Source organism: Thermobia domestica, chromosome 8 (genome assembly GCF_964235325.1).
Source record: "Thermobia domestica chromosome 8, izTheDome1.hap1.1, whole genome shotgun sequence".
NCBI classification, from domain to species: Eukaryota; Metazoa; Arthropoda; class Insecta; order Zygentoma; family Lepismatidae; genus Thermobia; species Thermobia domestica.
Genome location: NC_137461.1, coordinates 41,175,724 through 41,200,687, shown reverse-complemented (window position 1 = coordinate 41,200,687; position 24,964 = coordinate 41,175,724). Strand labels below are relative to the sequence as shown.

General features: G+C 36.8%; 1 protein-coding gene across 1 annotated transcript in view; it reads right to left on the bottom strand.

The window, feature by feature from the left end:
- Window positions 1–23,496, bottom strand: part of LOC145692100 (uncharacterized) — a 32,380-nt gene extending 8,884 nt beyond the window's left edge. Inside the window, exons 1-2 of the mRNA XM_081767393.1 lie at window positions 23,396–23,496; window positions 11,029–11,121 (exon numbers count right to left, since the gene is read on the bottom strand). Coding sequence (XP_081623519.1) covers window positions 11,029–11,079 — 51 coding nt within the window. The 5' untranslated portion in view covers window positions 11,080–11,121; window positions 23,396–23,496. The remainder of the gene's footprint in view (window positions 1–11,028; window positions 11,122–23,395) is intronic.
- Between the last annotated feature and the right edge of the window lie 1,468 nt (window positions 23,497–24,964).

Sequence of the window (24,964 nt, the reverse complement as noted above, 5' to 3'; positions counted from 1 at the left end):
TCTCGGTCGAACCACAAACCTTCTTTCATGCGTAACCCAAGTAGCGGTTCGGATGTCAGTTTAAGCGAAAGTCTTCTCCTTGATAACCTCGGTATTTCGTAAGGATGTTAAGCCTAAATATACGAAACAAACCAAATTGTATATTTCTACATGCCTAAATGCGTGTTGTTTTATAAAGAAGCCAATATTGCTTAAATATATTGATAGAAATTGGCAAAATTTATCGATTGCCTACGTAGCTTCCAACATTAGCTTGGATTGGACTTTCAATGATATCTACGTACCGGTACTAAATTTGTAATTTAATACCTCAATTTTAGCGTACTGATTATGGTACGTTGACCTTTAAATTTTACATGCAAAGCAATAACAGGATTTTCCCGTTATTGTCTTACATTTCAAGTAATGACGGGATTTTCCCAATGGCTAGGGCGGGAGATTCTCAACTTAAGAAATTTACTGACCGCACTTCTTTAAGCTTATGGGAGTTCTTCCGGCATAACCCCGCTGTTGCATAATAACATCAAGGCGAAACAAACTTAGGCTATTTCTGTGAATATGTAATATAAATACATAAAGCAAAAAATCGAAGTCAAAAAAGCCTGGTTTAAACCAAAAAAGCCTGGTTTAAACATCCCCCAAAAAACGGGTTTTTGGCATATTCAAAAACAACCACGGTTCTTGCCAACTCTGCTTACTTTTGTATATAGGAGTTTAAAAAATTCTTATTATATACATTGGTTAATCCTGTGGAATTCATAATGTAAATATGTTGAAGAAAAATTGTTTGAAATATTTTTTCGAAATTCATAGTTTATTTTCGATGTTTTATATTATTATCAGCATCAACCACTTATTAAATTATTTTTTGTGTTATAGAGAAGCGATACAAAGTCTGTTTTATCAATTTAAAGCAGTATTTTGAAAAAAGCCCAAAATTTCCGAAGCAAAAAAGCAAAGCAGAAAAAACCGAGTTTTTTTCCAAAAAAGCCGGTTTTTTTCCGAGCCCTTGCATCTCTACAATTGTGTTTACATTTGATATAGGCGGCTATAACTAGACGACACCCAAAGTTATACGTGCGACCGGTCGAGATATTGTGAGTTAGAATATATTTTGTAATGTAAAAGCTATTAGCTGGCAGAATAGTTTGAACCGAGTCACTTGTTCGGAAACGATTGGTAAATGGAAAACTCGGACAATACGCATCCCATCATTTTCAAGGACACAGTTTTTCGGATAAAAAGTTTGCCCCAGGGTCCTCGCAGGGTCACAGACAGGGCCTAACTCAAAAGTTTCACATGGCAAAGGGGGTTAAATAGCACATCATTTAAAAGCTGTTGTTAAATGAAAGAAGATGGAGCAACTCTCCACTTTCTACGACAACCATATGCTAAATGACGGAGGGTCGAAATATAGACAACAAGTTAACTGAAAACTCCATGGCCACCTTAAATCCAAGATGACCGCTTAATACTTATATCGAAAATATAGGCACACCAAACTGCTGAAGTCAGGAAAACCAAATTTGGCACGAATATTCATCAGTAAGCGTGGATGATGAAAATATACGAAATGTCCAAAAACGCGACATCGTGAGTTCAAAATGCCGCACTATGCATCACAGCCATATCCAGCTCAAACCACTGGAGCTGGGGAAGTGAAATGTGGTATTTATGTTCATTGTCAATAGTAGATATCCACAAAAAAGACGTATAATCTGAAATCCAATATGGCTGCCAACGTTACAAGTGAATGTGTATATAAATGCTGACAATCATGTTGTATCTGACAATTATGTTCCCATCTTCATTCATTCGACTCGCTGACGTAAAGAAATCTACGACTGATCCGACTGAAATACAGAAGTTGCTCCCACCAAGTGGCAGCTCTAACCGCCGCAGAAGATGATTGGAAACATCATATAATGGAGATTGCTATTGGCATACGAAAATTAAACGAAAAATGGATCGAAACGAAAAAAATATTAGAAAACAAATTTTTATTTTAACACATTCTATGGACTAGCTCGATACTCCATAGAAAAATCCCAAAAAATTCCATTTGGGCAAGTGCCTGAAATGACGTCAGCAATATGACGGCCACGCAAATACAACTACTTATGCTCGTACGGTAATATCTCATCAGAGAACTGAGATACAAACTTCGTTCTGATGCTAAATTAAAGATAAAGCATTGAATAAGTCATTTCTTCTAATATTGTTCTTACGTGTTGCCGCCGTTTTTAAATATGGCGGTAATTATCTTAAACATTAATTTTCTCCGTTTCATTTTATTTGATTTAAAGTAGAGTACTATGACACGATCAGATATACGAAAAAACAACTCAAAGTAAACGTTATAGAGTGGAGTCTCATCTTTCTGAAGATACTAATATTATTTCTGTATATTAACAATTTAGTGAAGTACTGTAGTCCAAGGTGTTGAATTTTTAGCACTTAGATTACGCTAAATATGTGAGATCATTTTTAAATTAAGGGCGGAAAAACCTTTGGAAAACGAACTTTTAACACATTTTTAAACCACTGAGATTCCTGAGAGAATCGTAAAACAAATAGCACATGAGGAGTCACCTGAAATGACGTAATCAATATGGCGGCCATGCGAATACATTAATTTATGATTAAACGAAATATCACAGAACAGAGATACGAACATCGTTCTTATGCACATGATTCAAATGATTTCTGTTAATATATATTTTTTATGTGTTACCGCCATTTTCAAATATGCCAGGTATTAACTTGAGTACTTAGATTATGCTAAACACATGAAAATACTTTTAAAGCCGAAAAACTTTCGGAGAGCTATTTTGCATTTCAATAATTTTTTGTGTCTGTAACTCCATAAAAACTTGCTAAAAATAGAAATGGCCAGTGGCATAACATGACATCATCAATATGGCGGCCAAGCAACAGCAATAAAATCTTTCTACATAAATTTAAACAGGCATTTTTATATTATAATAGGGTTGAGTGTGCTCTAGAGATATTTTAAGTCGATGAGTAAATAAATATGACTGTAAATTCACATATGTTGAAAGAAATATGCAATCCATTGTTGCCGGTTCATTTTGTACACGCGCCTTCTAAACCCCGCCGTGGCCGGTCCCAACCCGTGGTGAGAAAGGGGGAGATACCCCCTCATTATACACTTGTTATTACCTGACCAGGATAGGAGTGCGGTTTTGGGAGGATGGCGCTGCTGTTTTGTTTACATCAGTTTCAGTGCAAGATGTATTGTGAATAGTGATATATGAATGGAAATTACCAATTTAAGAACAACATAGCACAATTAACAATTCAGTGAGCTTCTACCGTGTATTAAGCAGATTGTATAAAAATTGATTACGTTTTATTCGATGTCGTCATAAAACAGGAACAGCCCGTAAAACGCTGCTCGCTAGTTTGTTCGCAAGTTAATATGGAGGGTGTAATTTTGTTGTAGTTGTTTTTTTGCTTGTTACTTAATATGTTCTGCAAATAACTTCAACAACTTTTGAAACTGTTTGTCTTAACTTGAGCCAGGGGCGGATCCACGCTGAATGTTTGGTTGGCGGTTGTTCGAAGTCAAATCAAAGTAACAGTGTACCGCAAAAAAAAAAAAAAAAAAAAAAAAAAAGTAAAAAAACTTTAGAAAAGGAGAAGTAACTATTGTCTGCAATTTTTAGAACAGAAATGGTCACCTGTGATTTCGAAGGTGGACTTTTTTTTTTTTTTTTTTTTTTAGCAAGAACGCCAATGTAAGTAATTTCTTGCAATTTATTGCTTTATTTGACTTCTGCAACGTAAAACAAAAAAAGTAGGCCTACCTATTTTGTTATATTTTACACTTATAATACAAAGGTGAAAATTTTTAATTTTATTTTTAAAATAAAAAAAAAACTATCCTATTCTGGGGGGAAGGGCAATCGCCCTCCCCTGGATCTGTCCCTGACTTGAGCATATTCGTGAAGTGGTTTATTACGAAGAGGACAAAAATAACTGTGATAGATTGATTACAAGTAATCCGGTTAGAAACACTGCTGCTTGCATTTTAGTTCCAAAACCGGCCGCCCGCACTCGTTCGCTGGTCAGGTAATACCTCATTCCTTGTGTCGGGATGGATGCTTTGAGGGGGAGACAAGTTTAAGTGGTTCTTGGAATCAAGTAACTATTTCGAATGTCTAGCACCCCGAGCAGCTCTTCCTCATAGACTCCAACAAGCTGGAGCTGGACGGTAATTACCGGCGGAGGTGAAGCTTAGTCTATCCTCCGAAATGGCCGACTAACTCGTGACATTGGATCCGGGAGATTACGTGTAACCTCATCACGTTCTCAGTGAGGTAGTTAGTTTCTGCTGCAGCCCCTAACGGCGGAGGTGAGGTTTCACATGTTAATATTTTTTCTGTGTAAAGGGCAGAGTATTAACATATTAACTATTCTTTATAGTTCTCTGCCCTTTACACTTATCGCTATTTACTACGTTTTCGGTATGTTGCTTTAATTTGTGAGTTAATCGCAGCCCAGTAATGACTTTTGAGACAATATTCGTGCCCGCAGGCAAAAAATACCAAACATGTCTTTTGCTTGGTTAGATATTCCAGTGGGACAGTAGAATAACTTATTATTCCAAACTGCGGGCAAATGTAGGGGCGGACCAGGCCAAATTTCCACCCCGGACAAAGTGACTTTTGGGCGCCCTCGCCCCCTAATACTAGCCTATATTTTAGATTTTATCATAGTGTTTTTAATATTTTAAACCCGTTTTTCAAAAAGACATTCATTACCTAGCAAAACTTCACAAAGAATATGGCCCACTATAAACAATACCAACTCCAGTCCCCGCTTTGTCTAGTGGCTAGCATGCCTGCCTTCTGTGGTCCCGGGTCCAATTCCAGGTGGGTTACTGTTGAACGGTAGAAGTGGTTCGGATTCCACTATAATCAGTGTCCACATCTCCTTTGGCCATTAAATTATATCCGTGGAACGCTAAACTCAAGCAAACAAACAAACAATACATACTCCCCTCCACTCTTTATTCTGCATGCCATCTCTCCATTTGTCGATACAGCCCCCTTAGTACTACGAAACTGTCTTCTTCCGCAATGATTATGTAATTGCCGCTACTTTACAATAATATATACTAAAAAGTCAGTAGAAAACACATTATAAAATTTACTTTTCAGGCTCATTTTGGCGCCCCTCTGACTCTGGCGCCCCGGGCAGTCGCGCGGGTTGCCCGTCCCTTGGTTCGCCCCTGGGCAGCTGTCAATCACTTTTGTGTCTAAAATAGGTTGGGTAAGAGTAGAATGCAAGCAAAGGATATGAGGATGTTGTTAAACGGAGGTAAATAATACCTATAAAAGACAAGAAAGACTGTCCGTGTCGGTAGTAGTGAGTGACCGATTTGGAGAGATTTGCCAATATGCTTTTTCCTATTACAGTGTTTGAGGATTACAAAATATGTCCGTTATGGGAGGTTTCCGCTTTATAGAGGTGTCCGTTAGCAGAAGTTTCCCTGTATATTGTTTCTTTTTTTAAAATGTATTTTCCATTTCGAATATTTTTTTTTATTTTTGCTTATTTTTCACTTTCATTTTCCATCTTGTTTGTATCATACATAATTAGTCCGTCATTGTCAACTGAAGATGTCGCGTTTTTGAACATTTCGTATCTTTTCGTCACCTACGCTTACTGATCAACACTCATCCCAAATTTGGTTTTCCTAGCTTTAGCAGTTTGGAGTGCCTATACTTTCGACATAGGTTTTAAGCGGCCATCTTGGATTCAAGGTGATCATAGACTTTTAAATTAAGTTTGTGTTTCCATTTTGAACCACCGCAATTTTTATTTTAAATCGTTGTACTTTGAAAATAATGCCACACGTTGTTTCCTGTTTTCACATTTGTCTCATCATTTCCGATTTATAGGTGTGGCCATGGACTTTTCAAATAAGTTTTTATTTACATTTTGACCCGCTGCCATTTTGTATAAGGTTGTCATAGAAAGTCAGGACTTGTTCCATCTTCTATCATTTCACAGCAGCTTTCAAATTATGTGCTACTTAACCCCCTTGCCATTTGATAAATTTGTGTTAGACCCGTTTGGGTCCCTGCGGGGGACTCCGGGGCAGGGGCGGATCCAGCGTGGGGCAATCAGGGCGATAACCCCTTCCCCAAGAAAAGGAAACTTCCTTATTTTATATATAAATAAAACCCGTCCCAGAATTTGGAGATCTTAAAAGTAGCAGTATTACAACGAACTGCCCTCCCCCAGATGTCCGTCTGGATCCGCCCCTGCCCTGAGGCAAACATTTTGACCCCAGAAAGTGTGAGCTTGAAAATAATGGGATACGTCTTCGTCGAGTTTACCATCCACCTAACCGTTACCGAACAAACCACTCGATTCAAACTACTCTTTCAGCTAATAACTTTTACATTACAAAATATTTTATAACTCTCAATATCCCTACCGGTGTCATGTATAACTTTGAGATTCGTCTAGTTATAGCATGTCAAATGCAAAGACGATTTGTCTCGTTCGGATCTCAGCCGAGCCCGTTCGTGATCTTCCTAGTGGAAGTGGAATATATCATATTCATAGAACGCTTAATTGATTGCACAATACCACTTCTTGCTATCTATTACAGTTCTTACGTTGTAGCGATCAACTTTAAAACTGGAAGTGGTTGACTTCTACCACCATTCTATAGATTTCTACCGCCACTGTGTGGGTTTCTACACTATTCTGTGGATTTCTACCACCATTCTGTGGATTTCTACTACCATTCTGGAAATTTCTACCACCTTTCTGTGGATTTCTACACTATTCTGTGGATTTGGATACTATTCTGTAAATTTCTACCACCATTCTGTGGATTTCTACCATCTTTATCAAAGAATTTGATTTCTAACTTTTAAACCCCTACATTCTATCCAAAACTGTAGATGATCCATAAAGTAGTTCTTCAGATGTTTTTATCTACGAATAGACATATTGTTTTTGTGTACAAGGCGGACGGAAAAACAGGCAAATATATGATCAGCTCGGGCAAACATAATGGTAAGCGCCATTCTGGCGAAATTGAGTCATTACGTGCAACATATTGTAACCAAACCAAAAAAGAGTATACAGGTAGCTTTATTTTGGGATGTACATGCAAACAGCAGGGCAAGCTTGTTTGATCTGTTCATTGGATTGAATTGCATTGCACCTTGTTTTGTTGTTTACTCGAAAGTTAGAAAATGTGATATACCATCATGTTCAGACGAACCTATTATATAAAAGAGTTTACGTAAACTCGTTAAATAATCAAGTTTATTTTAAAGAAAAAAAGGAAAATAATCTCCCTTATAAATCAATGGAACATAACACAAAAATGTCACTAAAAGTCATAATGTTACATACTATGCATATGATTTAAACATTTTTAACTCTTATCAACCGGTACCCGGCTTTTTGGGCTATTTTTTAGACTTTCAGTCAAGCAGCTACTGCATCGTCACTATTTATCCTAGGATCATGGTTCATATCTCATTCTCTTCAAAATGGAGCTGGCTTTCAAATGGTACCACTTGCATGCTCATACCGTATACCAGAAGCGGGAAAAAAGGATGTCAAGTGGAAAATTTCGGAGGGAAATTTTTTTCTCGCATTTTGGGTCCTTCTGGAGCGGCCCTGTGTAAACGTTGCCATCTACAAAAAATTTGATAAATAGTACTTGGTATGATGAATGTGTGTGCGAAATTTCAAGTTTCTATCTTGAATACTAAGGGCGGGAGAAATTTTATCAGGAATTCCCACCATGCCCCAAATTACCGTAAAACACCATGATCTCAGGTAAAAAATTTCCTGAAACATCCCAAATTACCCTAGGGTCATGTTTCGCCCATCATTCTCTTGCTTAGAACTGCCTTTCAGGCGGTATGACTCACGTGTCTTCATCATGTATCTAAGGCGAGAATATCCCGTGAAAGGGATTTTTTGGTAAAAAATTCCCTTTTTCAACGTTTAGTCTCTCTGTACCCCCCTGTTTTAACACAGAAGTACGAAAAAAATCTGGTAAATACTCCTCAGTGGACTGAATGTATGTGCACAATTTCAGTCTTCTAGGTGCAAAAATAAGCCCGCAAAAAAATACCGAAAATGTCCAAAATTCCCCTATACAGAAGTATATTTTGATAAAAATTCCCTGACACTTCCCTAATTACCCTAGTGTCATGTGTCGCACATCATTCTCTTCAGAATAGAACTGCCTTTCAGGCGGTACCATTCACTTGTCTCCATCATGTATCTAAGGCGGGAAAATCGCGAAGAAAGTGATTTTTTGGAAAAATATTCCTTTTTTCAACTTTTTATCCCCTCTGGATCCCCCCTGTTTTAACGCAGAACTCTAAAAAAAATCCGGTAAATACTACTTGGTGGACAGAATGTTTGTGCAAAATTTCAATCTTCTACGTACAAAAATAAGCCCGCCAAAAATGATGAACAGACCGGCCCCGCAATATTAAAAGAAAATATATATTTTAGAATTATGACGTCATCACCTCTTATGTCTCGACGCAGGAAGGTGTTAAACCATACGTAAGGTCTTCTACAATGTCTCTGGACTTGAAAAATAAACAAAAAAACCCGGACGAAAAAGCTCAAATAGGAGAGTAACGCAATGTACCATGAAACACCCCGTATGGTACAAATTGTACCATGGGATCCCCAAAGGGTTACTACTCCGCCATTTTCCGTCCTTGACAATAACGGGTTCTCCTAGTACCTGCCCAGAGCAAAGAGTTACACTCTAGCGCCATATATTAGTTGGAAATAACTATCCTAAGTGGAAAAATGTTCTTGACTGAAGGAGTCTATGAACTACGAGTGATAAATTGAGAAAATGAAATGAAATGAAATCTTTGAGTTTTACGTCCCACGTTTATGCCGGTTAGGCTAAAGGAGACGGTAATTATGAGAAATGAATTAAATGGTGGAATGAAGAAAGTGGGAGGAAACGGGAGAATCCCGAGAAAACTCACCAGCACGGTGTTTGTCCACCACAAACTCCACACGGCGCGAACTGGCGTCGAACCAAGGACCCCAAGTACCGGAGGTGAACGCTCCACTACTGAGCTACCGCGCCCCAGAGCGATAAATTGATACTATTAATCTGTCACGTTATATCGTCACATAAAAGGTATTGAGAGTTTAATACACGAGATGGTGCTAACGTGCAAAATCTCAGGGTAAATGAGTCGCAAAGAATCAGGTCTAACATAATCCGAGAGCAGGTATGCTAAAGAGTAGTGGATTTATGTAAACCCTGAAAAAGAGTGAATTTTCCGCAAAGCACTGCACATTTGACAATTTTATTTCGGTAAAGGCGCAAATGTTCCCCAGGCTTGTGAAGAAATTTGTGTTATTTATGGGCAAGGTAGGCGTACGTTACAAGAAGCAATAGTTAAAAGATGGTTCAACAAATTTCGGTTTTGGAAATATCGGTAACCAAGATGCTTCTCTTTAGTGCATTGATAAATCATAGCAAAACTGGGTCATATGCTTGCGAGGTCGACAAAGACCAGCATGCAAGTTTTATGACATCACTAATGACATAATTATTCATTACCCAACAGTGTCATACGAGTTGGAGGAAGTTGGCTACAAAACTACGCTCGACGTATTGGTGACAAAATCGACGATGTTAAGGCAAAACGTGGTAAGCCTCATTTCCAACTTTTTTCAGGAAAACAAAAAGCAAAAAAAACTAACTTCCATTTACATCCTTGCAAGATACAAGTATAAAAAGTGGTTTATTTGCCTTAACAATACACACAAGCTTACAATATTTTTCTCACCTATGGTCTGACCTATAGTGAGCTGAATAAGATAAATAAAAACACATTTTCAATTTTTTGAGGGTTACGACCGTTTACCTTAACACCGTGATGTGAATTAGAACAATTACTCTATCGAATTTCCATTTGTGTCTTTATTGAAAAGTAACGGACTCGATCCGTTTCTGAAGCTGTTGTTGACGAGTAGTAGAAAGTGGATAACCAACCAAGTGCTAAAAAAATAACTTGGTCTAAACTAAATGTTTCATTTTGTCTGACGCAAAGCCCACACTAACACGCACGAAAGTTATGCTGTTTGTTTGATGGGATTAAAAGGACATCGTGCAATATGAACTGCTAGTGGGATTGGAAAAGCATCATGCAATACGAGCTGCTGTTGGCAATGGGAGGGCATCGTGCAACACGAGCTGCTAGTGGGACTGAAAGTGCACTGTACAACACGAACTACTGGTGGGATTGAAAGTGCACTGTACAACACGAACTACTGGTGGGAATGGAAGTGTATTGTGCAAAACGAGCTGCTGTTTGGATTGGAAGTGCATCGTACAAAACGAGCTACTGGTGGGATTAGATGTGAATCTTGCAATATGAGCTGTTGTTGGGATCGGAAGAGCATCGTGCAACACAAGCTGCTAGTGCGAATGGAAGAGCATCGTGCAACACGAGCTGCTAGTGGGAATGGAAGTGCATCGTGTAACATGTGCACAACAACAAACTCGGACTTGTACACTCGACTATATGCTCGAATATGTCTAAGAATTCAAAATAAACTAGCGGAACCGGTGAACATGTAAACCTACCGTATACCAAGCTGATAACACCAGGTCTTATACATCTTTAACGACACACCAGAACTTTAGAGAACTTGGGTGTGAGGTTTTAATTTACCCTCCGCTTAAGGCGGACTATCTTTTGATTTTGTCTCTGCAGAACTATTTGAATTCTCGCATGTGAAAACCATATGTTATACTCTTCTTTTCACAAGAAACCACTAGAATTTTATATCAACTGGAATAGTCGGGAAAAACTGATAGAGGATCATCGAAAAAATGCAGCATATGTGGCTTTATAGTGTTATTTGCGAATAACAAGAAGTATATATTGAATATTGGCCGCTATAGGATCGACATTTCTCAGATAACTTGGTGTTTACATTACACTCAACAAACCGGCGACTAAAACTTACCCATATAGTAATAGCTACAATGACAGCACATGCCCAGGTACGTTTCTTCATTTTGATGTATAGTCTATTGTTTACAGAGAAGCTTAAAGATTCCTGCAAAACAAAGAAAACTAACTTATTATGATATGAAGGGCCTACAAGGAAAATAAAATTTATTTATGGAGAATAGCATTAACACAATTAGACAAATTTCATTTTTTTTTTTTTACCATAAAGACCATACATCTGTGCTTTACTGAAAATGACCGAGAATTAGTTCAATTTGTTCGAAACTCAATCAATTAGTTCATAAGTAACAGACAAAAGTGCTTGCTCAGTATATATACCTATAAATTGATTAATTTCTTCTTAAATCACAGGCAAAATGGCTTGCAGAGCATGTATACCCAAGAGCCTTAAAAAATCTTTTACCGATCGTATCGGTAAAAGACTGTGCGGAGGATTCATACACACGATGTCATGTTATCAAAAATCGTGTGTCTCATAAGCAGAATGTTATGATTTTTAGGGACAGTTTTTATAGCAAGAAAGAAGCGGGGAAAAGTTGCTGAGTATCTATAAGGCGAAAAAGATGCATAAAATATGCTATTTCCTTCAACTACTTTGACGACTACTCTTGTTCCTAATCGAAAACAAGTTAAGAGAAACAATGAGTCCGAGACAAAAGTTCTTTCCCTTTTGATGAAATTCCTTTAGTAAATAACTTCATAATAGAAGGGCAATTTTAGTACAGTTTTCAGCAAATTAGAAAGAACGTAATTTTCTGTACGCTCCAGAAATACCACTGTTGTACTTTCCAGTCATACCACTCTAATTTCCAAAATACATTTTGCGAAACGAAAAGAACTTTTGTCACAGACTGTACTTATAGTATAATTCTATAGTATAATTATATAGTATCCTATAGTATAATTCTCATGTTATGTATATTAAGCGCTTTAAATAGAAACAAAGGATTTAGTTGCTTAACTAGGAAAAAACATATACAGCGTGTCTATTTGTAACCATCAAGACACCATAATGCGTTAGTTTTCTCCAATTCATACATCTCACATGAGAGAGGAAACACCAAAACGTTCAAAATATATCTATCTAATTGTATCTTTGGTTTCAGATAGTATGATTTTCACGTCGGAGTCCGACATTTTCGTAGCTTTCTTTGTATAGTCTCGTGGCTCAATACAAAGTTTTCTTAAAGTACTATCACTGGTACTGACGTTCTTGTCAATTTGTCGAGAAACTGCTTCATGGTTGAGTGGATTGCTTTATGGTGTGGACACAAAAATCAGGGTTAATTGTCTTCAGAAAATTGGTTGTATCATAACAAAGGTTGTTCAATTGTTTTTGGATCAACTTAGAGGTGGACAAACACTGCGTGTGTGGGTTTTCTCGGGGTCCTTTCGTTTCCCCCCACTTCCTTCATTAAACCATTTCAATCATATCTCATCATCACTGTCTCTTTTAGCCTAGGCTGCATTAGCGTGGGACGTAAAACTGAAAGATCTTCTTTTTGGATTAAAGATCAAATATATTTCAGGCAAAAAATTTATTGTAGCCCTTATTTCTGGATAACTACATATAGTATAGCCAAACTTAAACTATCACTTAACTTAGTATAATGTGCATATTCCATAAAAAAAAAAAAAGCGAAAACCAGATTTAAGGGCCGTTCCAAAATTTGGTGGTCCCTGATTAAAAGAAATGCATCAAATGATCCAATATATTCCAACCAAAAATTTTCTTGTGCGCCTTTTATCTGGAGAACTATAAATAATATACCCAAACTTAAACTATCACTTTAACTCAGTATGTTGTGCATGTTCCGTAAAAAAAAAAAAAAAAAAAAAAAAGTAAAAACCAGATTTAGGGGCCGTTCAAAAATTTGGTGGGCCCTGATAAAAAAAAATCCATCAAATGATCCAATATATTCCAACCAAAAATTTTCTTGTACGCCATATATATCTGGAGAACTACATATAGTGCAGCCAAACCCAAGCTATGACTTAACTCAGTATGATGTCCTCATTCCATAAAAATACGAAAACTCGATAAAAGGCCGTTCAGAACGTTTGCGGCCCCTGATTCGAAAACTAATTATTAGCCAAGATTTCAATCTTTTGATCCATTTTTTTTTGATCATTCCTAAAATTCTTGGCAAAAATCTTTTGATACATTTTTCATCATTTCTAAAATTCTTGTTCTGTAGATATTAGAATTTAGCGGTGAAAAGGACACAAAATGAAATTAGGTGTAAATTAAAGGGAAAAGGGTCCAGAAAGGGGAGAGGGATAAAGGATAGAAAAAGGGGAAATTTGCTGTAATATTGTCTCCATTCCCATCTTGAGGCCACATTTACTACAATGCCTACTTTACGAGAACCTTTTCTTGTTTTAAAAGTAAAAGGTGTAGACCTAAAACTTACACGTTAAAAAAGTAATAGGCTACGACCACGAAACTTCCATCGTTTTAAAAGTGACTAACAAATAAGGGTGACTTTAATGTAAGCCCGTTACTTCATACGATAACCTTGAACAGATGTAAAATTTTTGAATTCCACTTTTTGCAGTAGTGCAGAGTTCGTTGAGGAGGTGAATTCGTTAAACACTAAGGGGCTTATGCAGAGTCGTTTTGACGTATGATTAACGTCATACTAAATGCCTGACTACTGCAGGAAACATATGTTAGTCGAACTCTTTCGTATGGCACTAATAACGCGTCAAAACATCTCTGCATAAGTCCCTAATGGTCGTATTCAAAGACATTCTGACGCGTGACTAGCGCCATACTAAAGAATACGACGAACTCTTCAGTACAGTAGTCAGTATTCCGGCCATTAGTATGAGCTAATCACACACGAAAATGATTCTAAATACGGTCCTTAATATGCAATAGTGACATTAACTTTCCCCTTACTAGACACGATAAATCTTGAACAAAGGTCGAATTTCTGAATTCAGTTTTTGGGGCAATCCGTCTGAAGTTGTCCAAAGATGGCGAAAATGGTTGCTCGACCATCTCCGAAAATGAGATGTGATGAACCTTGTGTATGAGAAGGTCAATAACACTATTCACGTTGACGTATGTACAAGTGTTCCTGAATGACAACATTCTTTGTTGCCGGTGGAGTTCCAGTTTTTGCATTTGCAAGCGTTTACGAAAACTGCCTTTGCTCAGGAGGTACGTATGAGACGAACACCAAACAAACGAATTTTAGAGGAGAGCCTGGGGTACATGGGTAATCTTGCTTCTAAATAAATATGGAGAGTTGCAAACCAATACATGAAATCACTAGAAAGAGTACAGAAAATTACACATTTATAATGGCTGTAATTTGGAATGGCATAAAGTGGGGGGTTCATAAGTTTTGTGCTGAATACTATTGCATGTAAAGAGTATGCAGAAATATCCACACCTATGATACTACTGGCACCATAGATTTATGGGGTCCAAAAGTTGAAGTTTGTGATGTTGATGTCATATTTGGGGCTTAATATCTCAGGAGGACAAAGTGCTAAAAATTGCTTCTTGGTCCACAAAATAATTCTGTATGTGAACAAACTATTGCAAAAAAAAAAAAACAAAAAAAAAACAGACTGATATTACATGGAGAAAACGGTAAGGACATGGTAAAAACAGGTGCATGACAATGGGCATAGCCCGGAAAAATTTAAATGTCTTGATATGTTTCATGCTAGATCTCAAAAACTACGCATGGTTCAGGGATTAGGTCCGGTTTTGTTTGTGTTCAGTTATGCAAAGGCTGGCAATTGGAGTTTGTTCCATCTTTCTAGCTCCATCATCATTGCCACTCCATATGGTAAAGGGTAAGCTCCCCTTGCACCCACGACACCCATCCTCACACTGGACCGCGGTATTAAGACACTTAATGTATCAGCAAAGTATCATTGAAATCCAATCTGAGTTACGGAAGTTAATGTGTTCACAAAGTTACTTTACACCTATCTACCCTATCCTGCTGGAAATGGCGTATTTGTGGAAAACATTTAAAATGATTGTTGTTTCCATTCTCTTCCATATCATTAGAACAATAGCTTCTAGTAGCTGTAGTTACAAGTTCTCGCAATTACACGATTTAAGCAGTATTGCAAATTTCGGCAATGTTTATCATATCTCCGGAACGGTTTGAAATATCGAAGTGTTGTAAACGGCAAAATAATTTACACATCCATTATAAACCATACCAGTAACTAAAAATGATACTTTGTCGGCATTTTCTCGAAATAAAGGCTTTCAAACAAATTCAAATTTTCAAGCCTTGGTAACTTCGTACCTACTCATTTAAAACAAATCATAGCACGACCATGTATCGAACACTAAAGTACTTTCGATGTAAATTATCCTGTACATCTCCATAATGCCGATTTTGCGTTAGAGGCTTCCGAACTTTGGATATTCGTGATACTATAACATCCTTAGTTTGCAACACTGAATAATAAAAGTGGTATTTAAGACACGTTGATTTGAAATATTTAATAATCTGACGTAGTGTCATTTGAAAAATATAACCTTATATTGGAATGGCAACACTGTTTGTTGGGTTTTTCTGTTCAATACATACATAAATGTCTCCTTCCTTATACTTGCTTATGCAAAGTTTCTATTTTCTCTCTCTTTGGTTTGTTGGTTTTAGCGGATGGCCAAAATAAATTGTCCACCCTATAGACGTGGCAATGATCATGTAGCTGGAAAGATTGAAGAAACGCCACTCTCAAGCCTTTGCACAACTGAACACAAACAAAAGCGGACCTAATTGCTGAACTATGCGTAGTTTTTGAGATCTAGCATGAAACATATCAAAACATTTAAATTTTCCCGGGCTACGACCATCATCACGCACCTGCTGTCTTCGCGTTTTACCATGTCCTTACTTTTATCTCCATGTAATATCAGTCAAGATTTTTTTGCAATAGTTTATTCACATACAAAATAACTTTGTGACCTAAGCAGTAATTTTAGCAGCAGTGACCTGAGCAGTTGTTGCCGTCAGCGGCGCCTTTTGTTAGCGTGAGCTCAGAGGACGAATCAAGGTTAGCCAATCGGAGCATAGATGTCTTCTTGAGCTATTAGTAGCTCGGGATCGACGGTTTGGGGATCACTCTACACAGTAACGTTTGAACGAAAGCGATTTTTTAAATTCCATTTTTTTTAAAGTAATTGACAACTAGAGATTTTACATGGATCGAGTTCTTTAATAGAGTCAATCCCTTAACGTCTTAACGGCTGAAGGTGAATTTGACAATAGTTATGTATATTATATGCCGAATACATACACTGTAAAAACTGTATAGTTGGAATAACCCAGAATTCTGGGTTGAAAAAGTGACAACCACGCCGTATTGTCTTAGAAATCAGAAAATATGGTTATAATAACAATACGAGAAGTCAAAACTAGTAAAAAATAAAAACCTCTGGCATGACCTGGATTCGAACTCACGCCGCGTGGCTGTTAAGCGCGTGCGTTATCCACCAGACCAACCGGAATCTTAGTTTAGGCTGTGTGATAACAAGAATTACAGCATACTTTGGAAGCAATTTTTAGTCACTGAATTTAAAACAAGTCAATTAAAAAAACTAAACCAAACCAAACATCACCCGGAATATTGAATCAATGCCATTAAAAGCTAGTTTAGTACAGCAGCTATTTATCAATGTTAACGTATGTTTTGAGAGAAATTGTCTTCACTCTTGGCAAAGTGTACTGAGTGAACTGCAGTGCACTTCGCCAAGAGTGAAGAAAATTTCTCTCAAAACATACGTTAACATTGATAAATAGCTGCTGTACTAAACTAGCTTTTAATGGCATTGATTCAATATTCCGGGTGATGTTTGGTTTGGTTTAGTTTTTTTAATTGACTTGTTTTAAATTCAGTGACTAAAAATTGCTTCCAAAGTATGTTGTAATTCTTGTTATCACACAGCCTAAACTAAGATTCCGGTTGGTCTGGTGGATAACGCACGCGCTTATCAGCCGCGCGGTGTGAGTTCGAATCCAGGTCATGCCAGAGGTTTTTATTTTTTACTAGTTTTGACTTCTCGTATTGTTATTATAACCATATTTTCTGATTTCTACGACAATACAGCGTGGTTGTCACTTTTTCAACCCAGAATTCTGGGTTATTCCAACTATACAGTTTTTACAGTGTAATTTCGCATTTTTTGCTCTAGTCTCATTAGCACAGTTCTTTGTAGAATTAAGTTGTTTTTGATTTTGTGTTTGTTAAAGAATTTCAAGTGTTTGTGTTGATTGTGTAGTTGGTCACAGCATTCAAAATTCAATTGTCAATTAACGTTCCTCTTCAGAGTAAAGAACGCGAATTAGTATTGAAAGTAAATAATATCAAATATTTGTAGAACAAAAATATGGAAGAAAAGAGTAGAATCCTGAACCCCTCCCCATGGTACAAATATGTCCATCACAAACTCTCATTGCATGGTGTTAAATCAGGGATCCCTTACACTTAAGGCTACCAAACGTTGTGGTTTAGCTGGGACAATTCCAATTTAACTCCCGGAAAATTGTTTAAAACTCTACATGTCACTCTTCTTCAAAATATAAGTCCGAGAAAACCCAGGGGGTGCCTCACAGGCACCCTGGTTCACTTTTAATGAAATTATTCTTAATAGATGTTTCGTCGCGTGTCTTCCGCTCTAGAATTCTCCTATCTCTTTGAAGTATGCACCCTGACTGAGTTGTTCATACGTTTTCTTATTTTTGTTCAGAAAGAAATAGTTATTTTTTATATTGACGTAAAATCCCAAGGGGTGCCTCGTAGGTACCCTGGTCAATTTTTAATGCTATTATTCTTAATAGATATTTCGTCCCGTGTCCTGCGCTCTAGAATTCTTCTATCTCTTAGAAATACACCCTCTGATTGCGCTTCCTAAGCATTTTTTTAAAACTTACCTCAGAAAAAATAGCGTTATTTTTCATACTAACGTAAAGGCCCAAGCGGTTTCTCTGAGGCTCCTATTGAAGTATGTGCTTTTCTAATTATTTGAGACTGTTCATTGTTTATTACCATTGACAAATGATTTCATAGCAAAAGTAATGACTAACCTTTCCTATTAATGACGGAAAATACAAATGGTCGCGGTGAGTTCAGGTAGCTTGTATATACAACAGGGAGCCTCAGAGGCATCACCTGGGCCTTTTAAGGGTGAAGTTAGCGTGGGATTTCTCGGATTAATATATTTCGTATGATATTTTTAAAAGACACGGCTTGTATTAGTCATCGATAGGAATAATCTAATCGCTGTCAGTCATTTCCAGTAAGTGTCAAAATACCGCTTAATAATTTCTGATATTTCAGGAAAAAAAATCAATTGTGTAACTGCAATTTTTCATAGTGATTCTCGGTTCTCAGTTTAAAATCTAGAAGCATTAGTAGGCAAATAATAACAGTTAAATACTAAATTGAGTACAGCATCACCACTTTAAGTCATAAAAGGGTTACTATTGTGTTCCAAGGTCGTCACGATTACAGCTTTTCTTACTTCTCGAAAAATGCATAAGAAGCTTTGCAGCAATATTCTGAACTCTTTTTACTAAAATTATATGATAATCACTCATTTTTGTTTTCATAATAGAATGTTAGCGTATGCTGAAAAGGAAAGAACGTTATTTGTAAACACACAGAAGGTATAAAGCGATAATCTACAAATTGTGGTTTATCATTTTATTTTAAATTTGGTCTTTGAAATAAAAGTTAATTTAAAACAGCATTTATCTTTCTATGTACTTCATCCGAAGCATTTGTTTCGCTTCCCCATCTGTATTTCATGAAAAGAAAATGTGTCACATTTTTAAAAGTACACGAAAATGAAACCGTTCGCCAAACATCAAGAGGTTTCAGCCGGACTCTATTGTTACTGTTTTATTTGTACAGTCAGAGACAAACGTCCTTCCCGTTTGGTAAAATTTACTTCACGGATAACGATGGTATATCTGGAAGTTATAGAAAATTACATTATTTTTAATTTACTGAAAATGTTACTTACTATTGTCCTTTCTTTCTGAAGAAACTAATTTAATCAAACAGAAATCACTTTTGTCACTGACTGTACAGTAGTTTACTATTTAATGAAAAAGAAATGTTCACAGCTGAGGCATAATACCATCGAGCTGCATAATATGACATATTTGAGGATGATTTTTCATGGAAAATTGTTTTAAGAAAATGGAGGAAATCAGATAATTATTTCTGGTGTTAGTATAGTGGACTCTGCTGACTGGTCTTCCAAGAAATGAGTCATTTGCGTTATCAGCCGCACTCGATGATCCAGAACAATAGTAAAGATACTTATACACAGAAATAATAGTTTTATAATTCTGTACTGTACTGTATTCAGTGCTGTAGGCTCAACAGTAATTTCCTTGAATCAATACACATACACCTTAAAGAAGTGTTATTTTGTAATGGTTTAGTTATTTTTATTCAGTATACAACGTTTTATGCAACTGAGTGTCACTGGAGTAGCCTGAGATGAAAACTTCTGATTTTGATCAGATATAATCAGTCGCGCAGCGAGAAATGTTTTCTGAGAGGATTTCAAAGTATTTGGTGGTGGTTCTAATTTGTCTATGTAATATTGAATCTGTCTTTTCTGCACCCAAAAAGATAAAAAGTGCTCATTACTGACACCTATACTTTTAGAAAAGATTATAGAACTAGTTTTTTAATAAAAAAGAAAACAAATTCCGATGAGGTATAAAATCAAGTCTTTAGCCTACATCAGTGATTCTCAACCTAATTTCTATCACAACCTCTACCTTATCCCATCCTTTTGCCAGCAATCCCTTTATAATTTCTGGTTTGTAATATGCTTGTGTGGGATTTTTAAATATACCTATTGCGGTGACCTCACGATATCCATTTATTTCTATAATAGTAGAATCCATTTTGTGTATATAGTAGATACAGTAACTTTTGTAAAAGTGAATGGATTAAAACCTATTTTGGTCAGCTCATTCATATTACAAATACCGAATCATATCTGTTATACGAAATGAAAGCCGTTTCAAAATATTAAAACTTCATAACTCCCTTAATTGTGGGTCACATGATAAAAAAATAAAGTGATTTCTATTTTTGGTTTAACAAAACTTGGACAGTTGTTTAAAAGGTGAGAAACGGACATTGTCTCACTACTGAACACCTCTGGTACATGGGGTCCTGGTTCGATCCCAGCTCGCGCCATGTGGTGGACAAACAACGTGTGCGCGGGTTTCCTCAGAGTTCTTCCGTTTTGTCCCACTTTCTTCATTCCACCATTTCATTTATTTCTCACCACCGCCTTCTTTAGTCTACCCGACAAAATCGTGAGACGTAAAACTCAAAGATTGCATTTCATTTTCGTTTTACCTCATTACTGAAATCACATCATGCTCAAGTATATAGTAAAGTCCATAAAACAGGATCGGCTTAAAAAGAGAATCAAGGTAGGAAAAGCCAGATGTATGACCAACAGTTGGCAGTCCTAGCTGTATCGAAGCGTTCAAGGTTATTTGAGTGAAGACCGTTGGAAGTATGAGTTTGGTGGCATCTGTTGCATAGGGAATCAGAAAGAAAATTTCGGCGTCCATTGTTAGAACAAAAGTTGCTTCCGAAAGGGCAGTACAACAAAAACGCAAGGTTCTGCGGTAAGTACTTGTAACTCAAATTGAACCATATTTTTGTTATTCATTATAAGATAACCATTGTGCAACTATTGATGCAATTCAATGACACTTCCTCTTTCTCGTTAGCTGCAAACAACTGAACGTTATGCGTAAGGTTATGACTTATAAACCGGAGCTTGAATTGTCTTGTAAACAGAGTCGTTTATATTAAGGTCCAATAAAGGGGATCGGTAGAAAGCATTTATTTCTCTTGTCAAAAAATATTCTCTCTTTAAAAAATAATTTATTTCTCTTTACTATTTTGATTAGTTGTAGGGATTTGTAATTAAATATGTCAGGAGTTACTGTTATTTTAGTAGAAAAAAACATCCTTTTCCTAATGTAACGTGGATCAATTTTACTACACATAAAACACTTTCCCACTACATGCTGAATGACAAATAAATAACATATTTAATTTCATAATCCCCCCTTTCCTCCACTGATAATTCTGGTTTAGGAAGATCCTATGTTAGAAGTGGTGGCTGATGAAGACTGTGTAGGTGCCCCAGTAAAAAAGACATTCCATTGTGGAAAGTGCTTTGCTTCAGAAAATCTTAAGAAGGAATGATTCAATGCAGCTCGTGTAACAAGTGGTACCATAAAGACCGTGTTGGAGTCAGAGGAAAAAGACATTCCTTTCTGAACAGTGCTATGTTTCAGAAACACTTAAGAAGAAATGATTGTAGATACTAGGAAATGATGTCATTATAGATTAGCCTAGTTATTACACCTTGCTTTCCATTTATTATTAATTTAGATCTTTTTTTTTTTTTTTTTTGTACTGTTAGAAATGGATTATGATCCACTTAGCAGGACATATGATCCACTTTAGAGGACAAATAGCTTAATGTCTAGTCTTAATGTCTACATGTTCCATATTTTGTTTATTATATTTGCCTTTTAATTTTAATTGTTTTTCAATATGCAGGTGTTTGTTACATTTCTATTTCTTTGGTATATCAATATGCAGTTGTCATTAGTACCTCTTTCATTTAAACTCATTTTTAAACAATCTCCACGTGTTGAAAATGTTTAGTATACCTATTTGCTTTTTGCTATTAACACTATGTGTAAGAATAAAATATGCCTACCAGAACAAAATTCAAAATAATATTTAACAATATCTTCCGGTGTTAGATTCTAATTATGTGTATCTCTTCCGCTTATCTTCGCGACACCCATGAAACCCTGTGGCGACCCGCAGGTTTAGAAACCATGGCGTATATCAATCATTTCTCTGTTAAACAAGTATGGTTAAATAAAGTTTACAAATATTAGTCAAGTTACAAAATTTTAGGGGGATTCCGGACCCCGTGGACCTCCTGAAAGTGCGTCCTTATTCACACTTAATGAATTATAATACTATAATCTTTTTACTAACGACTATATGCGTGCTATATATTGAAGGGGCTATGAAATGGCGATTTTCGTTTCAATCAGCTTCATCGTCATCCGATCAGGGCCTCGTTCCGTGATAATTGGTTAACATGAAGTCTCCTGTATGCATATGGTTTGTTGCCATCAATTATTTATAGTTATTCTACTGGAAATAGGTTCCTTATTTATTGTCGCACTGTATGGCTAAGTGATTAAGTCAGAACAAAACACGGGGCCTTTGGTTCGATCACCAGCCAAGGAAGTTTGTGTCGACAACATCGTATCCGTAGGGTTTCTCAGGACTACATTCCTCCTCCATTTTCATACCACTAATTCTAACATCATTCTTTTGTCTTAATCATCCGTCTCTCTTAGCATAAAGGGCATAATTGTGGGAAATTAAACTGAAATATTTCATGTTTAACACATTGCTCTCCATATGCATCACAATTGATACACACTGCGAGTTCCGCCGACACTTCGTATATCATTTCTGATACACCAGGGACATTCTTTCTATCGCCACGTGTATACGATCTTGTACCCACGCTGGTATATTTAACACTTCTTTACCTGAAGTCAGGGCGCTGGAAAATTATATTGCAGCAGTAATTCTGGCGTCAGTTGAATACTTTCCTTTGGTAGGAAATTTCTCTTACGCTTCGTGTATCATTTCTGATGGACATCAACTTGGCGCTGACAGTAAAATTTGCAAAAATTACTCTGGCGATCAATGCGTTAAGGAAACTGTATTAATTGTTTGTCTAATCCTGTCCATATTTGTGCTATTTAAAAGTGACACCTCATTTCTAAAAGGGATGCACAAAATACCTGTAATCTTGGTGTTCAAGGGGTTAAGACAGTGGTCACCAAATTTATGAAGCTTTTGGGCTACGTTAAGTTTTTAAATCCTACTGTGAGTTACCAACACAAAGAACTATCAACTTCTTTTTTAAAAAAAACTTACTTTTGTTTATTGGCTAGTAGGGATGCGCACGAGACGAGTCGAGACAGGCTTTTCCTGACAAAATTCGAGTCGAGACACGACTCTTCCAATAGAAAAATATACAGTTTTCGAGTCTATATATCTCTTTTACAGCACATTTTCGAGACGAGACAGCCACAAATCTTGTCTCGTGCGCATCCCTATTGACTATCAAGAGAAGAAATCAAGGTAAGCCAACCGCAGCGTTAACGCTATCTACCGAAAATGTTCCGGCGAGCTACTAGTAGCTACCGATCGACAGTTTGGCGACATCTGTGTTAGGAAATACTTAACAAACATTACTAAATCTAATGTTTACTCACTTTCCACTTTGTATGTTGAGCATGTAGCTGTAGAATAGCTCTAGTAGTTTGTTCTTATGTCTTCATGTAATGTCTCCACTCAAATGGTTAGCATATTATTGTCAACCAAGACACATAATAGCATAGGAGTGATTATATATAAGATATAAAACAGCTTTAATTTCTTCCGGATCTATTGACAACCTTCCTGCAGCTTCACGTTTAATCCTGTGTTTATTTTCTCTCATATCCGTTCTCTATTATTACTAGTTCACGGACAGAACATAAATCTGTTTTAATTCAGGATTTATTTTATTACTATCCTTCAATATCCGGGACACCAAATAACATTCCGAGTTAAACAGAATTCGTCAATACATACAATACACATATTGCTTTTTTATACTCTATAAGACAATATAATGGTTATATTATACAGGGTGTTTCGAAACAACACCGACAACGTTTGGGAGGTGATTCTTGGCACCAAGATGAGACAAAAGTTATAGACCAACCTAGGTGCACAAATGCTTCCTTTCGGAGTTATAGGCCGCCGAAAACATGAAAATATGAACTTTAATGGTCCATAACTGCAAGATTACGGGACCTACCATAGTCGGGTCAAGATTTCGCTTAGGAATTAGTATATGCCCTATTCAAATATCCATGTTTCAGAATCCTGTGGTACTTCCGCAACAATTTTTGTAGAGATAGTAGGTGAGTGCTTCAAATTATATGCCCGTAGGCGAAACTCCCTGTAAGCGAAAAAGACCCGAAGTAGTGAAGTCTTTACCTATTATGGGTATTGGGATAGAAGCTTGTCCCTTATATCTATTCCGTCATTTTTCGAGATACCTTTGGATTGTGCGCTTTTACCCGGGACACTCCAAAGGGGTTCAAAGTAAATGGGAGGGATTTCTGGAGAGAATTTTCCCAACATTCTTCCAATTTTCCTTGTTCAACTACGTTATGGCCTCCAGGAAGTTACTCCGTTGTCCATGGGACTTTAATTTTTGTCCATGAACATATCTTTGTTGAATGGATTAGGTTTGATTCGGATGTCCGGATGACACGTTCATGTCCATTCCTTGTTAGTATAATAAATGAAAAAAATCACTCATTTCCTGAGTAAAAATAGTTTGTGTCCTAACTTGTATAAAAATCATTAGGAAAGTTATCGACACATATTACTATAGATATAACATTGCATCCTTGCTCAACATTCAGGTTATAAAGAACTAGTCCTACTAACATTAACTCTAAACCCCAACTGAGGCTTGTGATCCAGGCTTGAGACGATTACAAAAGCAAGTGAATGATGATACAAGAATTACTGGAATGAGAAAGTGGGAGGAAAGGGGAATACCCCGAGAAAACCCATATACACAATGTTGTCCACCAAGCTTACTTGGAAGGGGAAAGAACCAAGAACCCCACACACCAGAGGTAAGAGCTCTACCACTGAGCCACCATGCCTCCGTTCTATACACATAGTGGGCTGTTCCCCACCAAAGTATCTCACCTCCAACAGATCTTGCCTACAAGGCTAGGTCACCGAACCAGTGGCACCAACCTGAAAATGGAAATATT